At 49.7% G+C, this 23,721-nt stretch overlaps 1 protein-coding gene across 3 annotated transcripts; it reads left to right on the forward strand.

The window, feature by feature from the left end:
- The first annotated feature begins 285 nt into the window (after nt 1-285).
- On the forward strand, nt 286-23,685 carry CD4 (CD4 molecule). 3 transcript variants are annotated; one of them, XM_025283112.2, is made up of 10 exons: nt 286-434; nt 7,495-7,600; nt 7,724-7,888; nt 15,516-15,674; nt 16,317-16,550; nt 17,525-17,884; nt 20,189-20,389; nt 21,116-21,237; nt 21,596-21,663; nt 21,955-23,685. In XM_025283112.2, exons 2-10 carry the CDS (start codon nt 7,552-7,554, stop codon nt 21,983-21,985), a joined length of 1,389 nt encoding a protein of 462 aa, XP_025138897.1. In that variant the 5' UTR covers nt 286-434; nt 7,495-7,551; the 3' UTR covers nt 21,986-23,685. The 3 variants fall into 3 exon arrangements, with proteins under 3 accessions (XP_025138897.1, XP_025138898.1, XP_025138899.1); XM_025283113.2 differs by having other exon boundaries at nt 17,546-17,884; XM_025283114.2 differs by lacking the exon at nt 15,516-15,674.
- The last annotated feature ends 36 nt before the right edge of the window (nt 23,686-23,721 follow it).

Here is a 23,721-nt window from a genome sequence, read left to right on the forward strand (position 1 = left end):
TTCCTCCATCTGCCTCCCACTTCTTGTTTCCCTGAAGCCCTGGCCAGACTGTAGTATCACTGGTCCATCAATGTTTTTCTTGCTAGCCACCAAAAGCACATTGACGCTTTTTCTTGCCATCCACCGAGAAGTGGGACCACATTCTGGGCTCTGGCCGGGTTCTGTGGAATTTTTTCCCTTGACTTTGCCATTTTCATTCTGACATCTTCCCCAAAAGGCAGGGGGTGGGGACCCCAGTCCTAGGTGGTGACGTTGGGGGCTGGCCCAGGCCTGGGGAGTGGAGGAGACTCGCTACCAGGCTTCCTGTCTCTCCGTCTAAGCGTATCTCTGTCTGCAGAAGTAACAGGCGCCCTCCCCAGTGGGCTTCTGCTCCCAACCCTCACAGAGACACACCTGCGCTAGAAGCAGAAGGGAAGAGGGACCCAGGCTGGGAGGTAAGAGGCACAGACCAGGCTTCGTTCCTTTCTGAGGGTTGGGGACGGGAGGGGAGCAAGGCAAGAGATGTGTTGGAGTCACAGGTCTTGCCCAGAGCTCCGTCCACCTACTCTGGCATTTCCCGAGCCACACTCTCCCCCTGGAAATGTGAGCTTGCAGAAGCCAAGGGACTCTGCCATGCTTCTCTTCACAGCCCCACTGCACACAGCTCAGCTCCCGGGGCGGAAGGGTGTTGACTCGGACTTGGAGATCAGAGAAGAAATGGGCGTTTGAGGGCCCCGGGCTGAAAAAGGCCACTGGTCATGGGGAGTAGAGGAGATAAAGACAGGGAGAGGGGAAAAGAGGGGGAAAAAAGAGGAAAGAAGAAATGGGAGAGACATAGAAAGAACCCACAAATATTAAAGAGGGAGGAGGTCTAGGAAAAAGAAAGGAAAAGAGAAAACAATATAAAAGCAAGAGAAAGAGAAGTAGAACCTGGTCTAGAGACATTTCTCCCATCAAATTAATTTTCCCAATGACTTACTCACCAAAATTCACACCAGAAATCATATTTGCCGCATTTCATAGGCCATATGACTGATGTAGCCTCCTTCTACTCAGTTTATGTTCCTACACTTTTGTTTGCTTTTCGTGCCTTTTTAGTATTTTTGAACAGTATTATCTAAAGACACTTCCACTTTAGCTTAAAAATGATTAATGAGATGATTGAAAGCTAAAATTCTGAGAAAGGGGTGAAGCCGAGCTCCTGGGTATGACATGTGGTAAAAGGGAGAGATACGTATTTTTAGGCCACTACATCATTAGAAAAATTGGTTCTAAGAAATCAGTGTTAGGGTCTCAGCTGCTCTAGAAAAGGAGGCTGGTGGGGGGGGAGGTGGTTAGAGAAGGACTTGCAGACCCTCCCTGGGCTTGGTGGGGGGTGTGTGGGGGACACAGAGGAGGTGACGCCTCTCAAGCAGAACGCTTGGAAGGACCCCAGCCTCCCACCTCCACGTCCTCAGTCCTCCCCTCTCTCCTGAGGCCTCCTTGGCCTCCAGCCCTGTTCCCCAGGGTGTCCACTGTCCTCCCATCCTGGCCGGATTCTGTGTATGTGCGGATGGGGGCCTCCTCCCTACAGTCAGATCCCTCAGAATAGAAAGGCCCCATTGTCACTCACTCAAAGACACTGCGCTCTGGGTGGGACAGCTCTTCCTGAATGTCCTGCCCTTTCGGGGTGGGCTTTTCGGGGTGCAGGGCTGAGGGTAGAGCCTGATGCCGGGGAGGTCCGCGCACTGCATGTTTGACAGTTTCTTGCGCTGTGTAGAGTCTGGGCTGGAACAAAATGGCCGCCCTCCTCACCTCAGAAGAAGGGGTTCCCAGAGGACCGTGGGATGTCTCCCTCCTTCAGTGTGGGGTCCCTCAGGCAGAAGAGGTCCACCTCAGATAAGACTCCCTCCCATCAGCCGGTTCTGGGCAGAAGCCCCATCGCCCTTGGACCCTGATCCTGGCCCTGGCATGGCATCAAGGAGTTGGGTAAACAAGGGCCTGGCCGCTTTAGAGCTTCAGTGAGTCTTGGTTGAGTGAAATGCCTTTGATGAGGGTGGGTGTGCGGAGGGGCCAGGCAAGGGGCTGGGGTTTGTGGGCTCCTTGGCTGAGGTCGGCTCTGCACCTCTCTGGGGATCGTGGAAGGAGAGGGGGCGCTCCGTTCCCCTCCATGTGGGCGGCGGAGGCAAAGGAGAGGATGGTGGAGGTTTGCAGCCACCGAACCACAAGGGTCCCTTCGAGGGACCATGTCTCTAGGAAGTTACATTCGCACAAAGCTGGAGCGCAGCAGAGGGGGCGCGTGCAGTAGGGGGCACATCCGCGGCGGGCTGATGGGGGCCATGCGGAGGAGATAAAAGTGCCTGCGGGACCACAGACTGTTATTGCGGTGGGGCTGTGCCCTCTTCCCCCCAGCCTCGAGCCTCGCTTCTCAGCCCTGCCCGGGGTAGGGGGCGCTGGGGCCCCGAGGGCGAGCAGTGCGTTGCCTTCTTGGCTTCTCCTTGCCTCTCAGTGTCCTGCTCCAGGCCTGTGTCTTGTGTCTCAGAATCTCCTTCTTTCCCTCTGCCCTACCTCGTTTGTGCTACCCCGGGCCTTGTGTGTGAGGATTGTGTAAATGTAGCTGCTGCTTTAATGAGTTAATCTGGGTCCCTCCCCGCCTTTCTCTTTCCCTCCCATCCTCCCGTCATCCTCCCTTGGGACTTCTGTGTGTTCCTCCGAGGAATCTGTCCTTTTTCCTTTGTCCACCCCACAGCCATCCCCCCGGGCATCTATCCTGGGTCCCAGGCTGTAGTCTGCAGGCTCCCTTCACACAGAAGCTTGTGGAGACTGCAACCCTCCACCCAGAGGCCAGGATGCTGGTTTCCAGGCCAGAAGGGACTTGGGCTTAGTGGCTGCTGGAGAGAGAAGGGATTCTGAGGGAGAAGAAGCAAGGGGCCCCGCAGGCAAGCCAGGAGAGCTAGAACTGCCTCCTAGCAGAGGAGGAGAGACAGACACAGGGAGCTGAAGGTAGAGGTGAGGGGAAGCACAGATGCGAGCAGAGAAACAGGGAGAGAGAGAGGAGTCAAGGCCCGGGGAACAGTGGGCCCTCCCGACAGCCTCAGGAGCCTGCGGTGTACACTGTACAGGATGCTACTGTACCGGGGCAGAGCGCTTCTGGGGAGGCTGAGGATGTGGGGATCAAAGGCCAGCTCTCTGGGGCGGCAGCGGAAGCCCCAGGCATCAAAGCAAACAGCAGCTGGAAACCCAGAACCTCCTCCACCGACAAAGTTGAGCCCTGGGGTGGTGGGTTGGGGCAACACAGGGAACTTGGGGGTGGGAAGTGGGCCTTGCACTGAGGCCAGGATCACGGAGTGGGGAGGAAAAATTGACCACACCTGGGAAAGAACAAGAACGTCCCTAGTCTTGCTCAGGCGTCAAAGCTGACTCTGAACCTCAGGGAAGGGCATCTCACATGGACACTCCCTCACTCTCTGCTCACCCAGGACACGGTGAGTCTAGGATGGGCGGACAGTGGGACCTACTTTCAGATGTAAGAGTGCTCCGCCCTACTCTCTCACCCCAGCCTCCTCCTGTGTGCCTTGTGGTCCCAGGCCAACTAGTAAACAACTTCACCCGTGACCTAGCCTCCCTCTTCCTTTCCTGGAAACCTCCTCCTCCTCCTTCTTTTTTTTTTTTTTTAGATTTATTTATTTATTTTTTGGCTGTGGTGGGTCTTTGTTGCCACATGCAGGCTTTCTCTAGCTGGGATGAGCGGGGACTACTCTCGAGTTGCTTGCGGTGCGTGGGTTTCTTACTGCGGAGGCTTCTCTTGTTGCAGAGCTTGGGCTCTAGACGTAGGCTCAGAAGTTGTTGCGCACAGGCTTAGTTGCTCCGCGGCACGTGCAATCTTTCCGCACCAGGGACCAAACTGTGTCCTTTGCATTGCAAGGCAGATTTTTAACCACTGGACCACCAGGGAAACCCCCCAAACCTCCTTCTTGACCACTTATCTTCCTAGTTATCTTGTTTAAAAAAAAAATTCGAGCAAGTTCCTACCAGGCGTTAGGCCCTGAGTAGTTCCTCTTTCAGGCAGATGAAGCAACATCAAGTTGGCCCTTTCCCCTTCAGGAGTCTGCCTGCTGCTTTGCCGTCTGGTGCCTCAACACCTCTTGAAGAGAAGGCTTCCCCTGCTCAAACCTCACTAGGAGGGTCAAGCCCTTAGCACGCATTCAAGTGCTGCCTCCTTATCATGGATCAGTGGACAACAGAAAACAGAATCCATCTCAGACGGTTCAAGACCACTCCAGAAAGAGCGGTTCCTAACTGAAACCCAGTTAGGGCTTGAGTTGCTATTAGGGGGCCACCTGGCAGGAGCTGTTGTCACCATGGGAAGGAAAGGGCAAGGGAGGGAATACAGCTGATGCCGGAAAATATGCCCTGAGCCAGGAGAGAACAAGGATAGAACACCCTAACCTCTCTTCTCTCCCCGGCCTGCTCATCTCTTGTGGGTGCTTCTCATTGGCCAACCCCAACCAGGAGCTGAAGGGCGAAGGAGCCTGGGTGACACAGCATATAAGGTGTGCAGTGGTCAGCCTCCATGTGGAGAGCAGGGCAGAGAGCATGGAGAATGCCTGGGAGTCGGGGGTGTGGGCTTCCCTTGCTGGTCAAGTGATTAAGACTCTGTGCTTCCAATGCAGGGGGCGCAGGTTTGATCCTTGACGGGAACTAAGGTCCTACATGCTTTGTGATGTGGTCAAAAAATTAAAAAAATGAAAGAAGGTGGAGGAAGTGGGTGGGAGGTTCAAGAGGGAGGGGACATATGTATACCTATGGCTGATTCATGTTGATGTATGGTAGAAACCAACACAACATTGTAAAGCTATATCCTCCAATTAAAAATAATTTTAAAAGAAAAGAGAATACTTTAGAGGACCGGCACAAGAGTAGGCTGTATGGATGGGGATGACTTGGCTTCATCCAGGCCAGGTTTGGGTGTGTACAGACACTTTTTAGTAACAGAATTACCATGTTGAGTCCAGAAAAAAGTAATCAGTAATTTCCCCTCTCTGTTCAATTCAATTTGGTTTAAGTTAACCAAATACATCCCAAGACCCTTCTCTGTGCTCCAGATGGGGCCAGCGGTGGCCTTGCTGGCTGGACCATCATTTCCAGCCTAGAGATCAAGTTGGTGGGGGAGAGTTGTTATTGTTCAGTTGCCCAGTTGTGTCTAACTCTTTGCAACCCCTTGGACTGCAGCACGCCAGGTTTCCCTGTCTCTCACCATCTCCTGGAGTTTGCCCAAGTTCATGTCCATTGGATCAGTGATGCCATCCAGCCATCTCATCCTCTGACACCCTCTTCTCCTCCTGCCCTCAATCTTTCCCAGCATCAGGGTCTTTTCCAATGCGTTGGCTGCTCGCATCAGGTGGCCAAAGTATTGGAGCTTCAGCTTCAACATCAGTCCTTCCAATGAATATTCAGGGTTGATTTCCCTTAAGATTGACTGTTGGTGGAGGAAGGGCAGGAACTGAAACTATGGTAGAAGGTGGGATGTGCCCATAAAGGGATCAGAGTTGGAGACTCTGGGAGTTCAGAACAAACAGCTCACTGAAAGGTGGGCCCCAGCAGAAAGACCAGGCTGGGGGTGGAGCTGAGGGGAGAAAAGTAGGTCTGGATACACAAGCTGCGTGCCAGGTGTGTGCTGACAGCCCCCAAGGCTGTCACTGCTCTGAGGCCCGCCCTCAATCTGGGGCCAAATTCAGACACTTAAAAAAAAAAGTTGAAGTACAGTTGATTTACAATGTTGTGTTAGTTCCTGGTGTATAGCAAAGTGATTCAGTTATATATACTATACTCTTTTTCATATTCTTTTCCATTACGATTTATTGCAGGATATTGAATATAGTTCCCTGTGCTATACAGTGGGACCTTGTTGTTTATCCAGCCTCTATGTAATAGTTTGCCTCTGCTAGTCTCCCAGACTTCTAGTCCAACCCTCCACCACCACCTCAAAGACACTTGAGCCTGGTCCCGCCTGCCTGCGAGGCACTGTCTGGTGGCCTTCCTTTTGGCTCTACTTCCTCCGTGTCATCTGGTCCCCTTACCATCTGATTGAGCTTCCTAAAGCTCTCAAAGACCTTGTCACATCTCTGCTCCAAAACGAGCAGCGGCTCCCAGCGGCCTGCAGAGCCCAGCCTTAACTCTCTGGCCTGCCCAGCAAGATGCGAGATCAGGCTCCACTCCCCAAGACTTCACTCCACAGCCACATGCCCCGCCCCATCGCCCCTGATTCCGCAGACTGTGGTGGGGTGCCCTCCCCTTTCTTTTCCACCTGACTCAGGGTTGTCAGACTTGAGCGTGCACCAGTCCCCCAGAGGGCTGTGAACACAGACAGCCGCACCCAACCCCAGCTCCTGATCCCGGAGGTCTAGGGTGGGCCCCAGAGGTTGCCTGTCTCACAAGTTCTCGGGTGATCACACATGGGGAGTCACTGCTCCAACCCAGTGCTGCCCATTCCTCCAGGTCCATGAAGAGCCCTTCTGCGACCCCTTCTCCCACGGCCCTGTCTGTCTTCCAAGCCCACAGAAACTCTGGAGTATCACCTTTTTGCTTGTCCCACTCAGAGGCCTTCTAGGGAATCACCCTCTGCCCTTTCCCTGACCGCATCCCTCATGCTGAATCAGACCGCAGGTCCTGGGGGTTTTCTTTCAGAACTCCTCCCTTAAGTCTGTCTCTCTGAGTTCAGGCCTCATCTTTTCCCACCAGGATTCTTACAATCCTGCCTCCCGTGCTTGACCTCCTCCAGGTCCTCTTCTGCTCAGCAGCTGGAGGGAGCCATCCTGTAAGTCTACTCCTGTCCTTCTCTAAGTAAAGCTCCCTCGAGCGCCCAGGGTCACGGCGTTCCGGGACCTTCATGACCTGGCCTGACTCCCTAGTCCCAGTTCCTACCAATTTGCTACCTTCTCTGAGAATTCTTTTCTTATTTTTTAAAAACTTTAGTTCACACCAAAGTCCATTCACTCATTTTATTTTGTAATTCATTGATTGAGTAATTAATTTTTGGCTGTGCTGGGTCTTTGTTGTTGGGCACAGACTTTCTCTAGTTGCACCGAGTGGGGGCTACTCTCTAGCTGCGTTGTGAGGGCTTCTCATTCTGGTGGCTTCTCTTGTTGTGGGGCACAGGCTGTAGGACACGTGGGCTTCAGTTGCTGTAGCATGGGGGCTCAGTGGTTGCAGCTCCCAGGCTCAATAATTGTGGCGCAAGGGCTTAGCTGCTCCATGGCATGTGTAATCTTCCTGGACCAGGGATTGAAACCATGTCTCTTGCCTTGGCAGGTGGATTTTTAACCATTGGACCATGAGGGAAGTCTTTTGAGAATCCTTTTCTGATTCCCCCTGGCAAAGAACCCATCCCTGGCCCAGGCATAGCATGCGTGGCATGTAACCCATGGGTATCTTGTTCAGGGGCCTGCACGTCTAGGTTCCCACCTGGCTGTCTGGGTCATGAAGGGGACCCAGCCAGATGAACGCCTGCTAACTGCTGACTGGTGTCTCCCCCAGGCTCTGCCCTTTCTTCGGGGGAAGGCTCAGGTCCTTGTCTGCCTCAGCAAAGCCACAATGGGGCTGGGGACCTCTCTTAGGCACCTGTTCTTGGTGCTGCAACTGGGTGAGTGCTCAGACTTGGGGTCCGGGTGCAGGTGGCTTGGGAGGAGGGGCTGGTTGGGGAATGCCAGGTGGGGGATGGGGCAACCACAGCCTCAAGGCCTGACCCCCCTGTTTTTCCACCTAGCGATGCTCCCGGCTGGCACTCAGGGAAAAACAGTGGTGCTGGGTGAGGCAGGAGACCAGGCAGAGCTACCCTGCCAGGCTTCCCAGAAGAGGAGCATGGTCTTCAGCTGGAAAGATTTTTCCCAGTCCAATATTCTGGGGAGTCATGGCTTCTTCTTGCACAAAGGTAGGTGGGTCCTGCTCCCTGTTTACAGAAGAGAGCCCTGGGGAATGAACACCCCCGTGGCAGGGCCTAGCTCCTAGTAAACTCTGGGGTTCTGGAGGGTTCTGCCATCAGCCAGAGTCTCAGGGACTCCCCAAGTCCGGAACCGCCCTCTGCCAGCTATTGGTGGGCTGGGGAATGGCTTCTGGTGGTCTATTATAATTTCATTATTTTAATATTGATGACCTTATTTTAATGGATATTAGAAAAATAGCTGTCATATGAAACCCATGATTTCATGAATATTGTTGTTACAGACCAATGATGATACTTTGTTTACTTCCATTAAGAGCAACAGAATGTTTTCCCCTAGCTTTTTAAAAATATAATTTATTTATTTTTGGCTATACTGGGTCTTCATTGCTGCTTGGGCTTTTCTCTAGTTGTGGCGAGCGGGGGGCTGCTCTCTAGTTTATGTGTGTGGGCTTCTCATTTCACAGGCTTCTCTTGTTGTGGAGCACAGTCTCTAGGCAAGGGCTTCATTAGTTGAGGCATGTGGGCTCCAGAGCTCAGGCTCAGTGGTTGAGGCACATGGGCTTAGTTGCTTCTCGGCATGTGGGATCTTTCCCCACCAGGAATTGAGCCCATGTCCCCCGCACTGGCAGGCAGATTCTTATCCACTGTGCCACCAGGGAAGTCTTTTTCTAGCTTTCAAAGTGGAAAGAATTAAGATTTCAAAACTTCTTAGGAACATTATTTTGCAATCTTATTTTTTCACGTAAATTTTACCCTCATGCTCCTGTTTAAGTAACACTTCTTTCTTCTGGGTATGGCTTCTAATATTCAATACATTATTGAATGGGAGAAAGTCATAGAGTCAAAAGTAGAAAAATGCCACCAGTGTGAAATGTATTTATTCTTTATAAGTTTATTTGATTTATTATTGTTTGCATTTTTTTAACATTTTCTCTTAATTCAAATGTATATAGAAGTTGAATAAGTATATAATGAACCCCTGTGTATCTCTCTCAGCTTTAACAATGATCAATTCATGACCAATGTTTGTTCATATAACTGAATCACTTTGCTGTACACCTGAAACATTGTAAATCAACTATATTTTGATTTAAAAACACATCTATAATATCATCATCAAGGCTTTAAAATTAATTCTTTTATGACCAAAATTATCCAGTGTTCAAATTTTCCCAAATGCCTCATAATATTATTTTTACATCTGGTCTATTTGAATCAGAATTCAAATAAAAAATCATGCATGGTATTTGCTTGATATGGCCCTTGAATCTCTTTGAATTTATACATTTACTTTTCTTTTTCTGCCCCCTATTGCAACTGATATTTGAAGAAACCAGGCAATTGCCCTATAAGTTTTACATTGTGGTAGCATTTAACATGTTCCTCTGTCCCTTAAATCTCCTAGAAATGGTGATTAGATCTAGAGACATGATCAAGTTTACATTCATTTTTTCTCTCAGTGACTTATTTAATAACTGTACTCCATATTACAAAGCATTATAGCCCCATCTTTTTTTAAAATTGAAGTATAGCTTCAATTGCGGTGTTGTGTTAGTTGCTGGTGTATAGCAAAGTGATTCAGTTATATCTATACACTATTCCTCCCCCTTTGGCAACCATAAGTTTGTTTTCTTTGCCTGTGAATCTGTTTCAATTTTGTAAATAGGTTTATTTGTATCATATTTTAGATTTCACATGTATGTGATATATGATAGTTGTCTCTCTCTTTCTGACTTACTTAGTATGACAATCTCTAAGTCCATCCATGTCGCTGCAAATAGCATTAGTTCATTCTTTTTCATGGCTGAGTAGTATTCCATTATATATACCTTCTTTATCCATTCCTCTGTTGATGGACATTTAGGTTGCTTCCATGTGTTGGTCATTGCAAATAGTGCTGCTATGGACACTGAGGTACACACGTTTAATCTTTTGACAAGACCATTTTATAGATGGTGTTTTTATATTACCATTTCATCACATTAGGAGGCATGCAATATTTATTGCTTCTTTTGTACTATTAATACAAAACAATCAGTGGCTCAAGTTTAGTTTATTTATTTGTGCTTCCTAGGTGGCGCTAGTGGTAAAGAATCCACCTGCTAATGCAGGAGACTTGGGTTCAATTCCTGGGTTGGGAAGACCCCCTGAAGTAAGAAATGCCAACCCACTCCAGTATTCTTGCCTAGAGAATCCCATGAACAGAGGAGCCTGGCGGGTTACAGTCTATGGGGTTGCAAAGGATTGGACACAACTGAGCAACCAAGTCATTAAGAGATATTAATAAACTGAAAGATTAAGAAGCATATCCAACAAAGACTAGTATCTAGAATATGAACACCACTCTCAAAATTCAATACCAAAAAACCCAAACAATCCAATTAGAAAATAAGCAAAAGACATGAAGAGATATTTCACCAAAGAGGACGTTGAGATGGCAAACAAACACATGAAAATGTGTTCATCATCATTAGTTATCAGGGAAATGCCAATTAAAAGCACAAGGAGATATCACCACACACGTATCAGAATGGCCAAAATTAAAAAAAAAAAAAGTAACATCCAGTGCTGGTGAGGGTGCAGACACCAGTTACTCTTACATTGCTGGTGGGAGTATAAAATGGTACAGCTGCTCTAGAGAACAGTTCAGCAATTAAAAAAAAAATTATTTACTTATTTTTGACTGTGCTGGGTCTTCATTCCTGCTCAGGCTTTTCTTTAGTTTCAGGGAGCGGGGGCTGCTCTCTAGCTGCAGTGCCTAGGCTTCTCATGGTGGTGGCCTCTCCTGTTGGGTAGCAAGGGTTCTAGGCCTTGAGGACTTCAGTAGTTGCGGTTCCTGGGCTCTAGAGCACAGGCTCAGTAGTGGTGGCACACGAGCTTAGTTGCTCCATGGACTGTGGGATCTTCCCGGACCAGGGATCAGACCTGTGTCTCTTGTATTGGCAGGCATATTCTTTACCACTGAGCTACCAGGGAAGCCCTGGAAATTTCTTTAGAAAGCTAAACTTGCAACAACCTAGCAATTGTACTCCTAGACATTTACCCCTTAGAGAAATAAAGACTTATGATCACACAGAAATCTGTGTAAAATTGTTGACAGCAGCTTTATCAGTAGTAGCCAACAACTAGAAATAACCTGCTGCTGCTACTGCTACTAAGTTGCATCAGTCCTGTCCGACTCTGTGCAACCCCATACACGGCAGCCCAACAGGCTCCCCCATCCCTGGGATTCTCCAGGCAAGAACACTGGAGTGGGTTGCCATTTCCTTCTCCAGTGCATGAAAGTGAAAAGTGAAAGCGAAGTCGCTCAGTCGTGTCCAACTCTTAGCAACCCCATGGACTGTAGCCCACCAGGCTCCTCCATCCATGGGATTTTCCAGGCAAGAGTACCGGAGTGGGGTGCCATTGCCTTCTTCAGGAAATAACCTAGATGTCCTTTAATGGGTGAATGGTTGTATGCATGCTATGGATTATTTTTCAGCAGCAAAAAGAATGAACTATAGTTTCAGACCACAACCTAGATGACTCTCCAGAGGAATATGCTATATGGGAAAAAAAGCCAATCCCACAGAGTAACATACTATATAATTTCATTTATATAACATTCTCAGAATGACAAATTATAGAAATGGAGAACAGATTAGTGTTTGCCAGAAGTCAGGGCAAAGGGGTCTGGGAGGGAAGAGGATTTGGCTAGAAAAGGGTAACATCTTTATAGTGCTAGAAATGTTCTGCATCTTGAATTGTGTCAATGCCAATATTCTGGCAACAATACTGTGCTTTATAGTTTTGCAAGCTGTTACTTTTGGGGTGAGCTGGGTCAAGGGTATTCCAGATATTTCTGCGCTATTTCTTATGGTTGCATGATTTTCTCAGAAGAAAACGTTTAAAGAATCACCAGAGTAAAATGATTAGCTTTCATAATGTCAAAACAAAACAAACAGAATGAAGAAGCTCCACACACACACACACTTAGAAGGATGTCAAGCACATTTTGTTAAGTGGAAAGTAAGCTATGTATGTATCAATAGTAGAGTCCCATTTTAATTTAAAAATTCAATGTGGGGGCTTCCCTGATGGTCCAATGGCTAAGACTCAGTGTTCCCAATGCAAGGGCGCTGGGTTTGATCTCTGGTCAGGGAACTAGATCCCCCATGTGGCAACTAAGACCCAGTGTAGCCAAATTAATATTAAATAAAAATAGATACTAAAAAAAAAAAAGGAAAATTCAATGTGTGTAAATATATAGCTACACAAACAGAAAAAAGCATGAAGAAATCCACAGTAAGTTGTTTGCAGTAGTATTGAGGGTGGGCAAGGAAGGAGAGAAATGTTGAGTCTGTGAGTCTGTATAATTTTTGTGGTTCAAATAACTAACTGAAAAAGATGATCTTAACACAACTTTAAAAATGTATATTATGAATGTTTTCCATTTCATTGAAAATTATTTATAAATGTCATTTTTAGTGCTCACCTAATAGTCCATCAAGTTAGTATGCTCTAACATGCAGCCATTATCTTTTCATCTAATCTTGCACCCTATTAAGAACACTGTAATTATTATTTTTGTACCTACATTTTGGCTTGAATTTTAAACTTATTAAGGATAAAGTTCTAGAAATGAAATTAAGGATATGAGCTTAAAAAAAAAAAAAAAGTTGGTGTATACAGCCAGATTGCTTCCAGAAAGGTTCTATCCATTTACAGTAAGTCTAGATAATAATGTCACTGTGTGTGTCTCTCTCTCAGTGGAGCCCTTGCTGGCACTGAATACTAATATTTAAAACCTTCTCTCTTTTATTTTTTTGCTAATTTTGATAGTTGAAAAACATATCATCATTGTTTTAATTTGCATTTCTATGATCGCCTGTGAGCTTGAAACACTGTGCTCCTTTCTAAAAATTCTCACCTCTTTTGTGTTGATGTTTTTGTTCTGTTCCTAAGATCTGAACTTCTTCCAGAATGGCTTCCCTTCCCAAACTTCCTGATCTCTGACAACAGCAGGATCACTCTCCTGACTGCTCCGTTTCTGAACCAGAGTCGATTTTTTTGCCCTACTTCAATCCCTGATTTCCCCTCAGTCCCTGCCTAGGGCCGTTCCTTCCTGTGGAAGTGTTCTTCCGTTTCACCTTCTTTGTTCTCATGGGAACATCTCATTAGCCAAGGCCACCTACCCCTCCCCTGGGTTACAGTAGGAGCTTCCTGGCAATTCCCTTTGCTACTGGTCTCTCCTACTTTGCTTCTCTTCTTCCTACTGCAGCGCTGACTCCCAACACAGTACCAGCCACTCCCTATTCCACTAGGCTAAGCCTGGAAGAGCCTCTGCCAGACGTTCATTCCCTCAGTATGGGTTCCCGCAGCTCCTCAGCCGGACACCTCACACCCAGATATTGTCCTGACTGCTTTGAGGTGGCTGCCTGTATGACTTTCCTGGAACTTTATCCCCTTCCTAGACATTCTTGCTGCAACACTTTCCTCTAGCTTACTTCTTTTTTTTTTAAAGAAAAATATTTATTTATTTGGCTGTACCAGGTCTTAGTTGCAGCATGCAGGATCTTCAGTCTTTGGCCTGCGGGATCTTGAGTTGAGGCAGGCAGAATCTTACTTTAGTTGAGGCAGGGTCTTTAGTTGAGTCATGTGAACTCATAGCTCTGTCATGTGGGACCTAGTCCCCCCACCAGGGATCTAACCCAGGCCCCAGCACTAGGAGTGTGGAGTCTTAGCCACCAGATCACCAGGGAAGTCCCCTGCCTACCCTTCTTTTAAGGCTTTGTTCTGTACTGGTCTCCTCCAAGAATTGATCCCAGACTCTCTCACACTCTTAGAACTTTCACAAAGTAAAATCGCTTTTACAAAGTATAGAACAGTCTGGACAAGGGGGTCTTGATGAGACCCAGAAGAGCTTTTAACAGGGAAGCAAGGAGGACAAGTTATTTTAGGGAAAGGGTGTTAGATTTCATTTGTAACCAGCTGAGTTTTAGGGTGATGGCAGAACATCCAGATGAAGTCATTCCTTGGGCCATTGGAAACGTGGGCCCAGGAGGAAGGCGAGAGGTTGGGGCTGGGAGTTATCTGCTGAGCGGACATGGGATGCAGTGGAAGTTTTTTTTTTTAATATTCATTTTTATTTATTTGTCTGTGCCAGGTCTTAACTGTGGCATGTTGGATCTAGTTCCCTGACCAGGGATTGAACTTCCTGCGTTGGGAGCTCAGAGTCTTAGCCACTGGACCACCAGGGAAGTCCCGCAACAGACTGAATTTTAATCCTGGCTCCACCACATACTGGAGTTAAAATTCAATCAGTAGCAAAAGGCATAAACGGAGAAGCTCTCTCACACCTTTCTCATAGGATTCACTTCCTCTCCCCAGTGACCACAAAGGCGACCATTTCCTTGTGTTCACCTCTACAAATATTTGTTCGTTTATAAGATAGATAGACAGATAGAAATATAGGTAGATAGATGATAAATAACTTTCCCCCTCCTTTTCAAACAGTGGTAGCCTTGAAAATATCTTGCTTTATTCAGTTAACAGTGTTTTTTAGATATTATTCCATCTCAGAATATAAACAGCCTCCTCATTTTTCTTTATAGCATTCCACTGAAAGGGTGAAGTCTAACTTATTTAACCTCTTCTTTCATGGTGGACATTTCGTTCTGTATGTACATTCGTAATTCTGGGAGTATTATAAATTACCTTCCAGGGGAATGGATAAATTGGGAGATTGGGATTGACATATACACACTACTATATAGAAAACAGATAACTAAGAAGGACCTACTGCATAGCACAGGGAACTCTACCCAATACTCTGTAATGACCTGTATGGAAAAAGAATTTTTAAAAAGAGTGGCTATATGTATACGTATAACTGAATCACTTTGCTGTACAGCAGAAATTAACATAGCATTTTTAAATCAACTATACTTCAATAAAAACTTAAAAAATAAGAACAAAACAAATTATTTTCCAAAGAAATTGCACTGGTTTATGTTCCTGCCAATACTGTGTAAGCAAGAGTTTGGACAACTACTTAATTTCTCTGAACCTCTGTTTCCTTATCTGCAAGATAAGCAAAACGGTACCTATTTCTCAGACTTATGACTGTTAACTGAGATGATGTGTGTAAAGTGTTGGCCTGTAGGAGCTGGTGGAGCTTCCCAGGTGGCTCAGTGGTAAAGAATCCACCTGCCAATGCAGGAGACTCAGGAGACATGGGTTAGATCCCTGGGTAGGAAAGATCTCCGGGAGGAGGTCATGGCAACCCACTGCAGTATTCTTGCCTGGAGAATCCCATGGACAGAAGAGCCTGGTGGGCTACAGTCCATGGAGTCACAGAGTCAAACATGACTGAAGTGACTTAGCGTGCACACATGTAGAGGCTGGTGCTCTCTAAGGGAGGTTATGATTTTATTTGGGGTTAGTGAGATGCTGTCCTGGCCAGGTAAAGGAATGTGTTTGGACCTCCTCACCAGTCTGGGGTCCTCAGATTAGGACCAGGGCAGATTCTACTGGACATCAGCAACTCAGATCAGAAGAGTCGTGGGTACCACCCTTGCCAGGGATGCACTGTTTCCAGGGTACCCAACCTCCTCCATATGGGATCTGCTCCCAGGTAACACTGAACTGAGCCATCGAGTGGAATCCAAAAAAAACCTGTGGGACCAAGGATCCTTTCCTCTGATCATCAAGAATCTCCAAGTAACTGACTCGGGAACTTATACCTGTGAAGTGGAGACCAAGAAGCTCGAGGTGGAACTGCAGGTGTTCAGACGTGAGTGGGGCAGCCTGGGACCTCCAGCCAATTTCCCTTCCTCCTTGACTCGCATCCCTGCACCCAAACCAGGGCCTGAGCTGCTGGCATTGCAACAGTCTGAAGACAGATCAGACAGTCCGCTGTGTCTCCTCAGTGCCTCCTCAGGCCTTGGGTCAGGCAAGCAGAGACAGAGACCTGGGGGTGAGCGGGAGGTGCAGGGGCGGAAAGGCAGGAGACAGAGGGAGGAGAGAGAGAGAGACAAGGAAGAGAGGAGAGCGGGAGGGGAGAGGAAACTCTGCCTTGGGCTGGAGGTGGACAGAAGGGAGATGTTGGAACAAGGGTAACTGCAGATTCTCAGATGGCTCAGTGGTAAAGAATCCGCCTGTCAATGCAGGAGACGCAGGTTTGATCCCTGGATCGGGAAGATCCCCTGGAGAAGGAAATGGCAACCCACTCCAGTGTTCTTGCCTGGGAAATCCATGGACAGAGAAGCTTGGCGGGCTACAGTCCATGGGGTCCCAAAGAGTCAGACACAACTTAGCGACTGAAACAACAAACGGATGACAGAGCGATACCCTAGGCTTCCTAGCTTCTTCTCTTCTTCTTGGAGAGACGGTGTGTGTGTGTGTTTGTGACACAGTTCACCTGCTCCCCTCACAGTGACTGCCAGCTCGGACACCCACGTGCTGCTGGGACAGAGCCTGACCTTGACTTTGGAGAGTCCCTCTGGGAGCAACCCTTCTGTGCAATGGAAGGGTCCAGGGAATAATAATAAGAGAGACGTCAAGAGCCTGTCACTGGCCCAGGTGGGGCTGCAGGACAGTGGTACCTGGACATGCACTATCTCCCAGAGCCAGCAGACACTGGAGATCAAAATACCCATCGTGGTGCTGGGTAAGAGGGGCTCCCCCTTCCCCGCAGGCACCCCCTGCCTGCCAGACCTTCCTCTGCCCTCACTGCTCTGCTCCGGGGGGTCTGGTTTAGGGGGACGGGGAGGCTGAAGCCAGGATCCCCTGGAGCAGAAGTCTGCCCTAAGAGACACGCTGGCCCTCTCTTCTTCACAAGCCATCCTTGGGGGAGTGGACATGGAAGAAAGAAGGGACGGGGGTGTAAGGATGTCAGGGACCCCAGAGACCCAGGAGGAAGCCCCAGAGGAGGGCTGTCAAGGGCATCTGTCTTCTTGGTTGCCTCAGCTTCCCCCTCCCACCAAGTTGCAAGTCCACTAACTCAGAGATGCTCACAGCAACAAGCAAGCCCTGATGAAACTCGATGTTGCAGGTTCACAGTCCTGAGTAGGCACTGGGAAGGAAAAAAAAAAAGCCCAGAGGGCAGGTGCTACCCCAGACCCTGTCCCCCGGGTGACTCTTGTGACACGCAGGAGGGTAGCACGGTGATGAAGTTCATGGGCTCTGTCTGAAATCCTGGCTCTGACTTGACTGTGTGGCCCTGGGCAGGTCACTGGAACTCTCTGTGCCTTGGACTCTGCATCTGCAAAATGGGGATGATCTAACCTACCTTGTCCTGTCATGAGGACAAGTAACGTATGAAGTGCCCTTAGAACAGCGCCTGGCACATAGTCAGCCAGCGTCTGCACTTACCTTGAGAAGGGTGATGAATGTTGTACCCACGTGGTACAGGCCAGATGCCCTCTGTGCTCTGGGATCCTGAGGAGGGAGAGGACCCCTGTGGCTGGGCTGTTCTCGGAGGACTTCTCCAGGGAGGGGGTGCTGCTGTGGTACCTCCCTGGGGTGCAGAGCAGAGAGAGGAGAGGAGATGTAGAAGGAAATTGAAGGGCTCGAGTGGCAGCCCAAGTATTTGGACTCACCTGGCCCCCTTTCCTGCGCCTGCCTCGCCCTGTATGGACCCAGGTTCTCTCCCTCCCCCTCCAGCCTTCCAGAAGGCCTCAGAAACAGTCTATGTGAAGGAGGGGGAGCAGGCGGAGTTTTTCTTCCCACTCACCTTCGAGGATGAAAATCTGAGCGGGGAGCTGACTTGGCAGCAGGCGAATGGGAATTCTTCCTCCCAATCCTGGGTCACCTTCACCTTGAAGAACAGAGAGGTGAGGGTGAACAAGACTCACAAGGACCTCAGGCTCCTTGTTGCGGAGAAGCTACCGCTGCATCTCACTCTGCCTCGGACTTTGCCTCAGCACGCGGGTTCTGGAACCCTGACCCTGGATCTCACCAAGGGGAAGTTGCAACAGAACGTGAGCCTCGTGGTGATGAAAGGTGAGGAGCTAGGCTGAGATGGCGAGGGTGGGGTCAAGGGCCAAGGGACCTGGCTCAGGGTCCCTCCAAGTCACGACAGACCCTTCAAGAGAGTGCCTAGGCCCTGGATGCCTGGTGGAGTCCATCAAGGGCCCTCTGGTTTGGGGAATTTTTAAAAAAGGATGTGGGTGTGCTGGGTTCATTGTGGCAAGCAGGGTTTCTCTAACTGAGGCACAAGGACGTCTCTTGTGGAGCATGGACTCTAGAGCATTGCAGGTCAGTCGTTGCAGCTCAAAGGGTTTAGTTGCCCTGCTGCATGTGGGATCTTAGTTCCCTGACCAGGGATCCAACCTGAGTCCCTTGCATTGGGAGGCAGACTCTGAAGTCCCTGGGGGTAAGTCCCTGGGGGTTGGTTCTGAACTGAGGTTGGAATCCTCATCGAAAAAGCAAGAGAGTTCCAGAAAAACATCTATTTCTGCTTTATTGACTATGCCAAAGCCTTTGACTGTGTGGATCACAATAAACTGGAAAATTCTGAAAGAAATGGGCATACCAGACCACCTGACCTGCCTCCTGAGAAATCTGTATGCAGGTCAGGAAGCAACAGTTTAATCTGGACATGGAACAACAGACTGGTTCCAAATAGGAAAAGGAGTACGTCAAGGCTGTATATTGTCACTCTGCTTATTTAACTTATATGCAGAGTACATCATGAGAAATGCTGGGCTGCATGAAGCACAAGCTGGAATCAAGATTGCCGGGAGAAATATCGATAACCTCTGATATGCAGATGACACCACCCTTATGGCAGAAAGTGAAGAGGACCTAAAAAGCCTCTTGATGAAGGTGAAAGAGGAGAGTGAAAAAGTTGGCTTAAAACTCAACATTCAGAAAACTAAGATCATGGCATCTGGTCCCATCACTTCATGGGAAATAGATGGGGAAACAGTGGAAACAGTGTTAGACTTTATTTTTTGGGGCTCCAAAATCATGGCAGATGGTGACTGCAACCATGAAATTAAAAGACGCTTACTCCTTGGAAGGAAAGTTATGACCAACCTAGATAGCATATTCAAAAGCAGAGACATTACTTTGCCAACAAAGGTCCATCTAGTCAAGGCTATGGTTTTTCCAGTGGTCATGTATGGATGTGAGAGTTGGACTGTGAAGAAAGCTGAGTGCTGAAGAATTGATGCTTTTGAACTGTGGTGTTGGAGAAGACTCTTGAGAGTCCATTGGACTGCAAGGAGATCCAACCAGTCCATTCAGAAGGAGATCAGCCCTGGGATTTCTTTGGAAGGAATGATGCTAAAGCTGAAACTCCAGTACTTTGGCCACCTCATGCGAAGAGTTGACTCATTGGAAAAGACTCTGATGCTGGGAGGGATTGGGGGCAGGAGGAGAAGGGGACGACAGAGGATGAGATAGCTGGATGGCATCACTGACTCGATGGACATGAGTCTGAGTGAACTCCGGGAGTTGGTGATGGACAAGGAGGCCTGGTGTGCTGCGATTCATGGGGTTGCAAAGAGTTGGACACGACTGAGCGACTGAACTGAACTGAACTGGAATCCTCTGTCCCTCCCTGACATCCTAGAGCAGGCCTAGGGTGAGCTCCACTGGAATTCCCGAGGGCCTCTAGTTCTACCTCTGCCGGGACCCTTTCAGATCCCGACTAAGGCCCTCCCCTCTGTGGGTCATTTTTGTCCTAAGGAGGATAACAATATGACAGTGATGGTGGCAGTGTCAGGTGTCATATTGAGTTCCTCCCCTCCTTATCTCCTTAATTACCATAGCAACATCACCAACAATAATGGCTTAGATTGGGTGTTTCATACAAGCCAGGCCCCATTCAAGAGCTCTACGTGTATCTTTCCATTTAACAATTGTGTGGGGCTCTCCCTGGTGGCCCAGGTGTAAAGAATCTGCATTCAATGCAGGAGACCTGGGTTCAATCTTGGGTGGGGAAGATCTGCTGGAGAAGGGAATGGCAACCCACTCCAGTACTCTTGCCTGGAGAATCCCATGGACAGAGAAGCCTAGTGGGCTACAGTCCATGGGTCACAAAAAGTTGGTCACCACTGAGTGACTAACACTTCAGGTTGGTAAGTAAGTTGTTCAGGGACTCACAGATCATAAGCAGCAGGGCTAGGGTTCAAATCTAAGACTGTTGGACCTCAGAAGCTGTGCTTCCTCCATTTTAACTGTATGAGAATGTGCTCTGAGAGGCTAGCAGAGTGGTGCTGATGTAAAGCATCATCGTCATTGTTCTACGGAATTCCTGGAGGTCCAGGGTCCCTGTCTCAGGCTTTTGTCCCTCTGCAGTGACTAAGTCCCCAAACAGTCTGACCTGTGAGGTGCTGGGGCCCAGCCCGCCAAAGCTGACCCTGAACTTGAAGATGGGGAATCAGAATATGAAGGGCTCAAATCAGCTGAAGTTGGTGACACAGCCGGAGCCCAAGGCTGGGATGTGGCAGTGTCTGCTGAGTGACAATGGCAAAGTCCTGCTGGAAGCCAAGATCGAGGGTGAGTCAGGGCCCATGTTCCATGGTCTAACCCCGAGCCCCTGTCTCCTCAGCTGGGGGACCCTCCCAGGGCTGGTGGAGACCACCCAGCCTCCCAATTGCTCTGAGATGGGTAGGGTGGTAGGTGAGGTGCCTAGGGCACAGGGATGATGAGGTGAAGTCGAGTGTGGCCCTGGGCTCCTGTAACCCTGCAAGTTCCCACTTCCCTAAGGTCTACCACCCAGGAGTGGGGCTCACCTGACCAAGAGCCCCCCTCCCTGGCTCCTCTTCAGACCCAGACATACATGCACACCCGAACATACAGACATTCGTGTGCATAGCAAGGGTGGGGACTGTTGGTCTAGCTCCCCAGAAAGCAGAGTGGTGTGTAACCTTAAAACCCCTTCCCCAAGGGAGCTTTGGGATAGAATGGATACATGTATATCTATAGCTGAGTTCCTTGCTGTTCACCTGAAACTGTCACAACAATGTCTTTTTTAAATTTTATTTTTAAACACCAAACAATAAAATGGTAAAAAAAAAAAAACCCCAACAAAAAATCCTTCCCCAGCCTTTCCTTTCCAGTCCTGGTGGCCCCTAAGGGGCCCATGTATCTTGCCTGGCTCTCTTAGCGCAAGGACCAGACCCAAGTGTGGCTGGGCAGTGAGACCCTCTCTCCTGGGCCCCCTTGTGTGCCCTTGCCCTGACGGTGGGCAGGGAGCTGAGCATGCCTCTCTCTGTCTTTCAGTCTTGCCTTCAGAGCTCACCCAGGCCTGGCCAAAGCTCCTGCCCATGGTGTTGGGGGGAATCGCAGGTCTAGTGCTTTTCACTGTTTCCTGCACCTTCTGTGTTAAATGCTGGCACCGCAGGGTGAGTGAGCCCTCCCCGACGTCCTCATGCCCCCATGGGACACTCGACCCTGAGGCCGGTCCGGCCACGAGGCTGTCCTGTGTCTGTGACCTGCTTCTCCTCTGGCTCCCTCTGCCCACCGCTCCCTCCCTCACTGCCGGCTGGGCCCCGTCCCAGATCCCATGAGGAGGGAGAGAAGGGAAGGTGCAGAGTCAATTCTGGGACAGATGGCCTCCTCAGCCACAGCCCTGGCCTCTCCCCTCCCAGCTTTCCCCTCCCCCCCCCCAGCTTTCCCCTCCCCCCTGTGCCTCCCCTCCAAGGGACAGCTCCCTTTCAGAGGCCCAGGGCCCTCACGACTAGCCTCCTTCTCCCTGAACAGCGCCGGGCAGAACGGATGTCTCAAATCAAGAGGCTCCTTAGTGAGAAGAAGACCTGCCAGTGCCCCCAGTAAGGAACTGGGAGAGGGGAGCGGAGAGGGAGGGGAGGGTGGAGGAGCGGGAGGGAAGGAGACAAAGGCTAGAGGGAGGTGGTGCAGAGGAGAGAAGTGGGTGGGGATGGCCCAGGAGGTGGGAAGCAGGCAGGGGGATGGAGGACCAGGTGAGGGGCAGGGGGCCCGGGGTATGGCTGGAAGCCAGCCCTGCGCTGGAAGAGAAAAGCAGGCTCTGGGAACCACAGAGGGCCTGGAAAGCAAAGGGCTGGGAGGCACAGACTTGTTCCTCTTATTCTTCGTCCCTCCAGCCGGCTCCAGAAGACCTATAGTCTCACCTGAGGCCCTGACCAGGAGGAGTTTCTCACCTGCAACCTCCCCACCAGGCTCCGCTGCCCCCCCCACCCCACCCCCGCCACATCTCCTATCGGGCCCCTGGGCCTGGGGACCAGATGAATGTAGCCGGGGCCTGTGGCCGCCTCCTGCCCTCCTGTCGAGGGGGCCTTGGGTCTGCTCCTCCAGATGCTCTCCTCCTCGTCCCCATTTTCTACTCCAACCCTAACCCTTCTCTGATGACTTCTCTCTCGACTCTCTCCATCACCACTGGCTCGGATCCTGGGCAGCACGAGGGACCAGCCCAGCCTGGCCTGGAGGGTGAGGTTGGGTGTCCGCAGCATGAAGCTCAAGACTGTCTTTGTACGGGGAGAGGACCCTGGGACCAGAGAGGGCAGGGACTAGCCCAGGATCACACAGCTAGTCAAGGACAGATTCAGATCCAAAGTTCCTCCTGACTGCCAGCCAGCAGCATTTCATTCTGCCTGCATCTCACTCTGCCTTGGCAGAACCACAGACGCACATCCTGACCTGGGCACAAACAGGCACCCTGGGCACACTCGTGCACAGACATGATTCCTTATCACCTCAGCAGCACGGCTCTGTTTACAAACCAGTTCCTTTGGGCTTGTTTGTCTATGGGCTTCCCTGGTGGCTCAGACGCTAGAGAATCTGCTTGCAGTGCAGGAGACCGGGGTTTGATCCCTGGGTTGGGAAGATCCCCTGGAGAAGAAAATGGCAACCCACTCCAGTACTCTTGCCTGGAGAATCCCACGGACAGAGGAGCCTGGCAGGCTACTGTCCAAGGGGTCTCAAAAAGTCGGACACGACTAACAATGTCTATTTCAGCCTCATGAAAATCCTGCAAGGCTGGGTAGTGACAAGACCAAGACTAGCATCTCCAGTGGATAGACCAGAAACAGAAGGCAGAGAGGTACATGCTTGCTTAGCTTCACACAGCTAGTATGTGGACTAGCCCAGGTCTCTTGACTGCTAGTTCCACTGCTATCTCTTGAATAGAGGGACAAATACCCTGCAGGTCTCTGCTGCTGGCTGGTCACAGATGCCTGGTATGTCCCTTGTCCCTCCATGGGAGCCCTTCTGGCAGGGAGTTTGCCTCAGAGAGTTCAGGATCAGGCAGGAGGGCCTCCCTGCCTAGAATCCCTCCTTGGTCCCCTGCTGGCTGCAGAATCCTGTTACCAGGGAACAAAACCTGCAGTTCTCTTAATCAGGGCACAGGCCCTGTGGGAGAGAGTGTCCAGTGACCGCCACTCACCCTCTCAGAACCTTCTGGAAGGTGAGTTTTGCCCGGGGCGGGGGAGAGGTGGGGAGCTGGCTGGAAACTGAACCCTCTGAGGGCACCTCCTGTGAAGGGTGATACCCATGGGCCTCAGTCTCCCCACCCTGCACCCCCTTCTTTCTTCTCCCAAATGACTCAGGATACAGAAGATCTCGGGGTTACAAGTTTTCTTCTTCTTCCTCTTCTTGATCCATTTCTCCCAGGATCCCCAGCCTTCTCTGCCCCACTCTCCTCCCTTCCTTTCACCTCCCGCAATCCCTACCCTTTTCCCTTCTTTTCTTTCCAATTTGCCTCTTTCAGGAAGAACACCCAGCTGTCGCCAGGGGTCCCCATGGCTTGCTTGTATTCCTGACCTATCCCCACCCTGCCTCCCTGAGCTGACAGAAAAATACAACAGACTTAACTTTAAGGAAGATGCTCTTCATTTGTGCGTATGTGTGTGTGT

Source organism: Bubalus bubalis, chromosome 4 (genome assembly GCF_019923935.1).
Source record: "Bubalus bubalis isolate 160015118507 breed Murrah chromosome 4, NDDB_SH_1, whole genome shotgun sequence".
NCBI classification, from domain to species: Eukaryota; Metazoa; Chordata; class Mammalia; order Artiodactyla; family Bovidae; genus Bubalus; species Bubalus bubalis.

What these genes read in the sequence shown, in the direction of transcription:
- CD4 (XM_025283112.2), top strand. Translation starts at nt 7,552, where the DNA reads ATGGGGCTGGGGACCTCTCTTAGGCACCTGTTCTTGGTGCTGCAACTG. An exon ending in GAGCCTCGTGGTGATGAAAG is followed by an intron (nt 17,885 to 20,188) that starts GTGAGGAGCTAG and finishes GTCCCTCTGCAG; the next exon opens with TGACTAAGTCCCCAAACAGT. An exon ending in GCTGGAAGCCAAGATCGAGG is followed by an intron (nt 20,390 to 21,115) that starts GTGAGTCAGGGC and finishes TCTGTCTTTCAG; the next exon opens with TCTTGCCTTCAGAGCTCACC.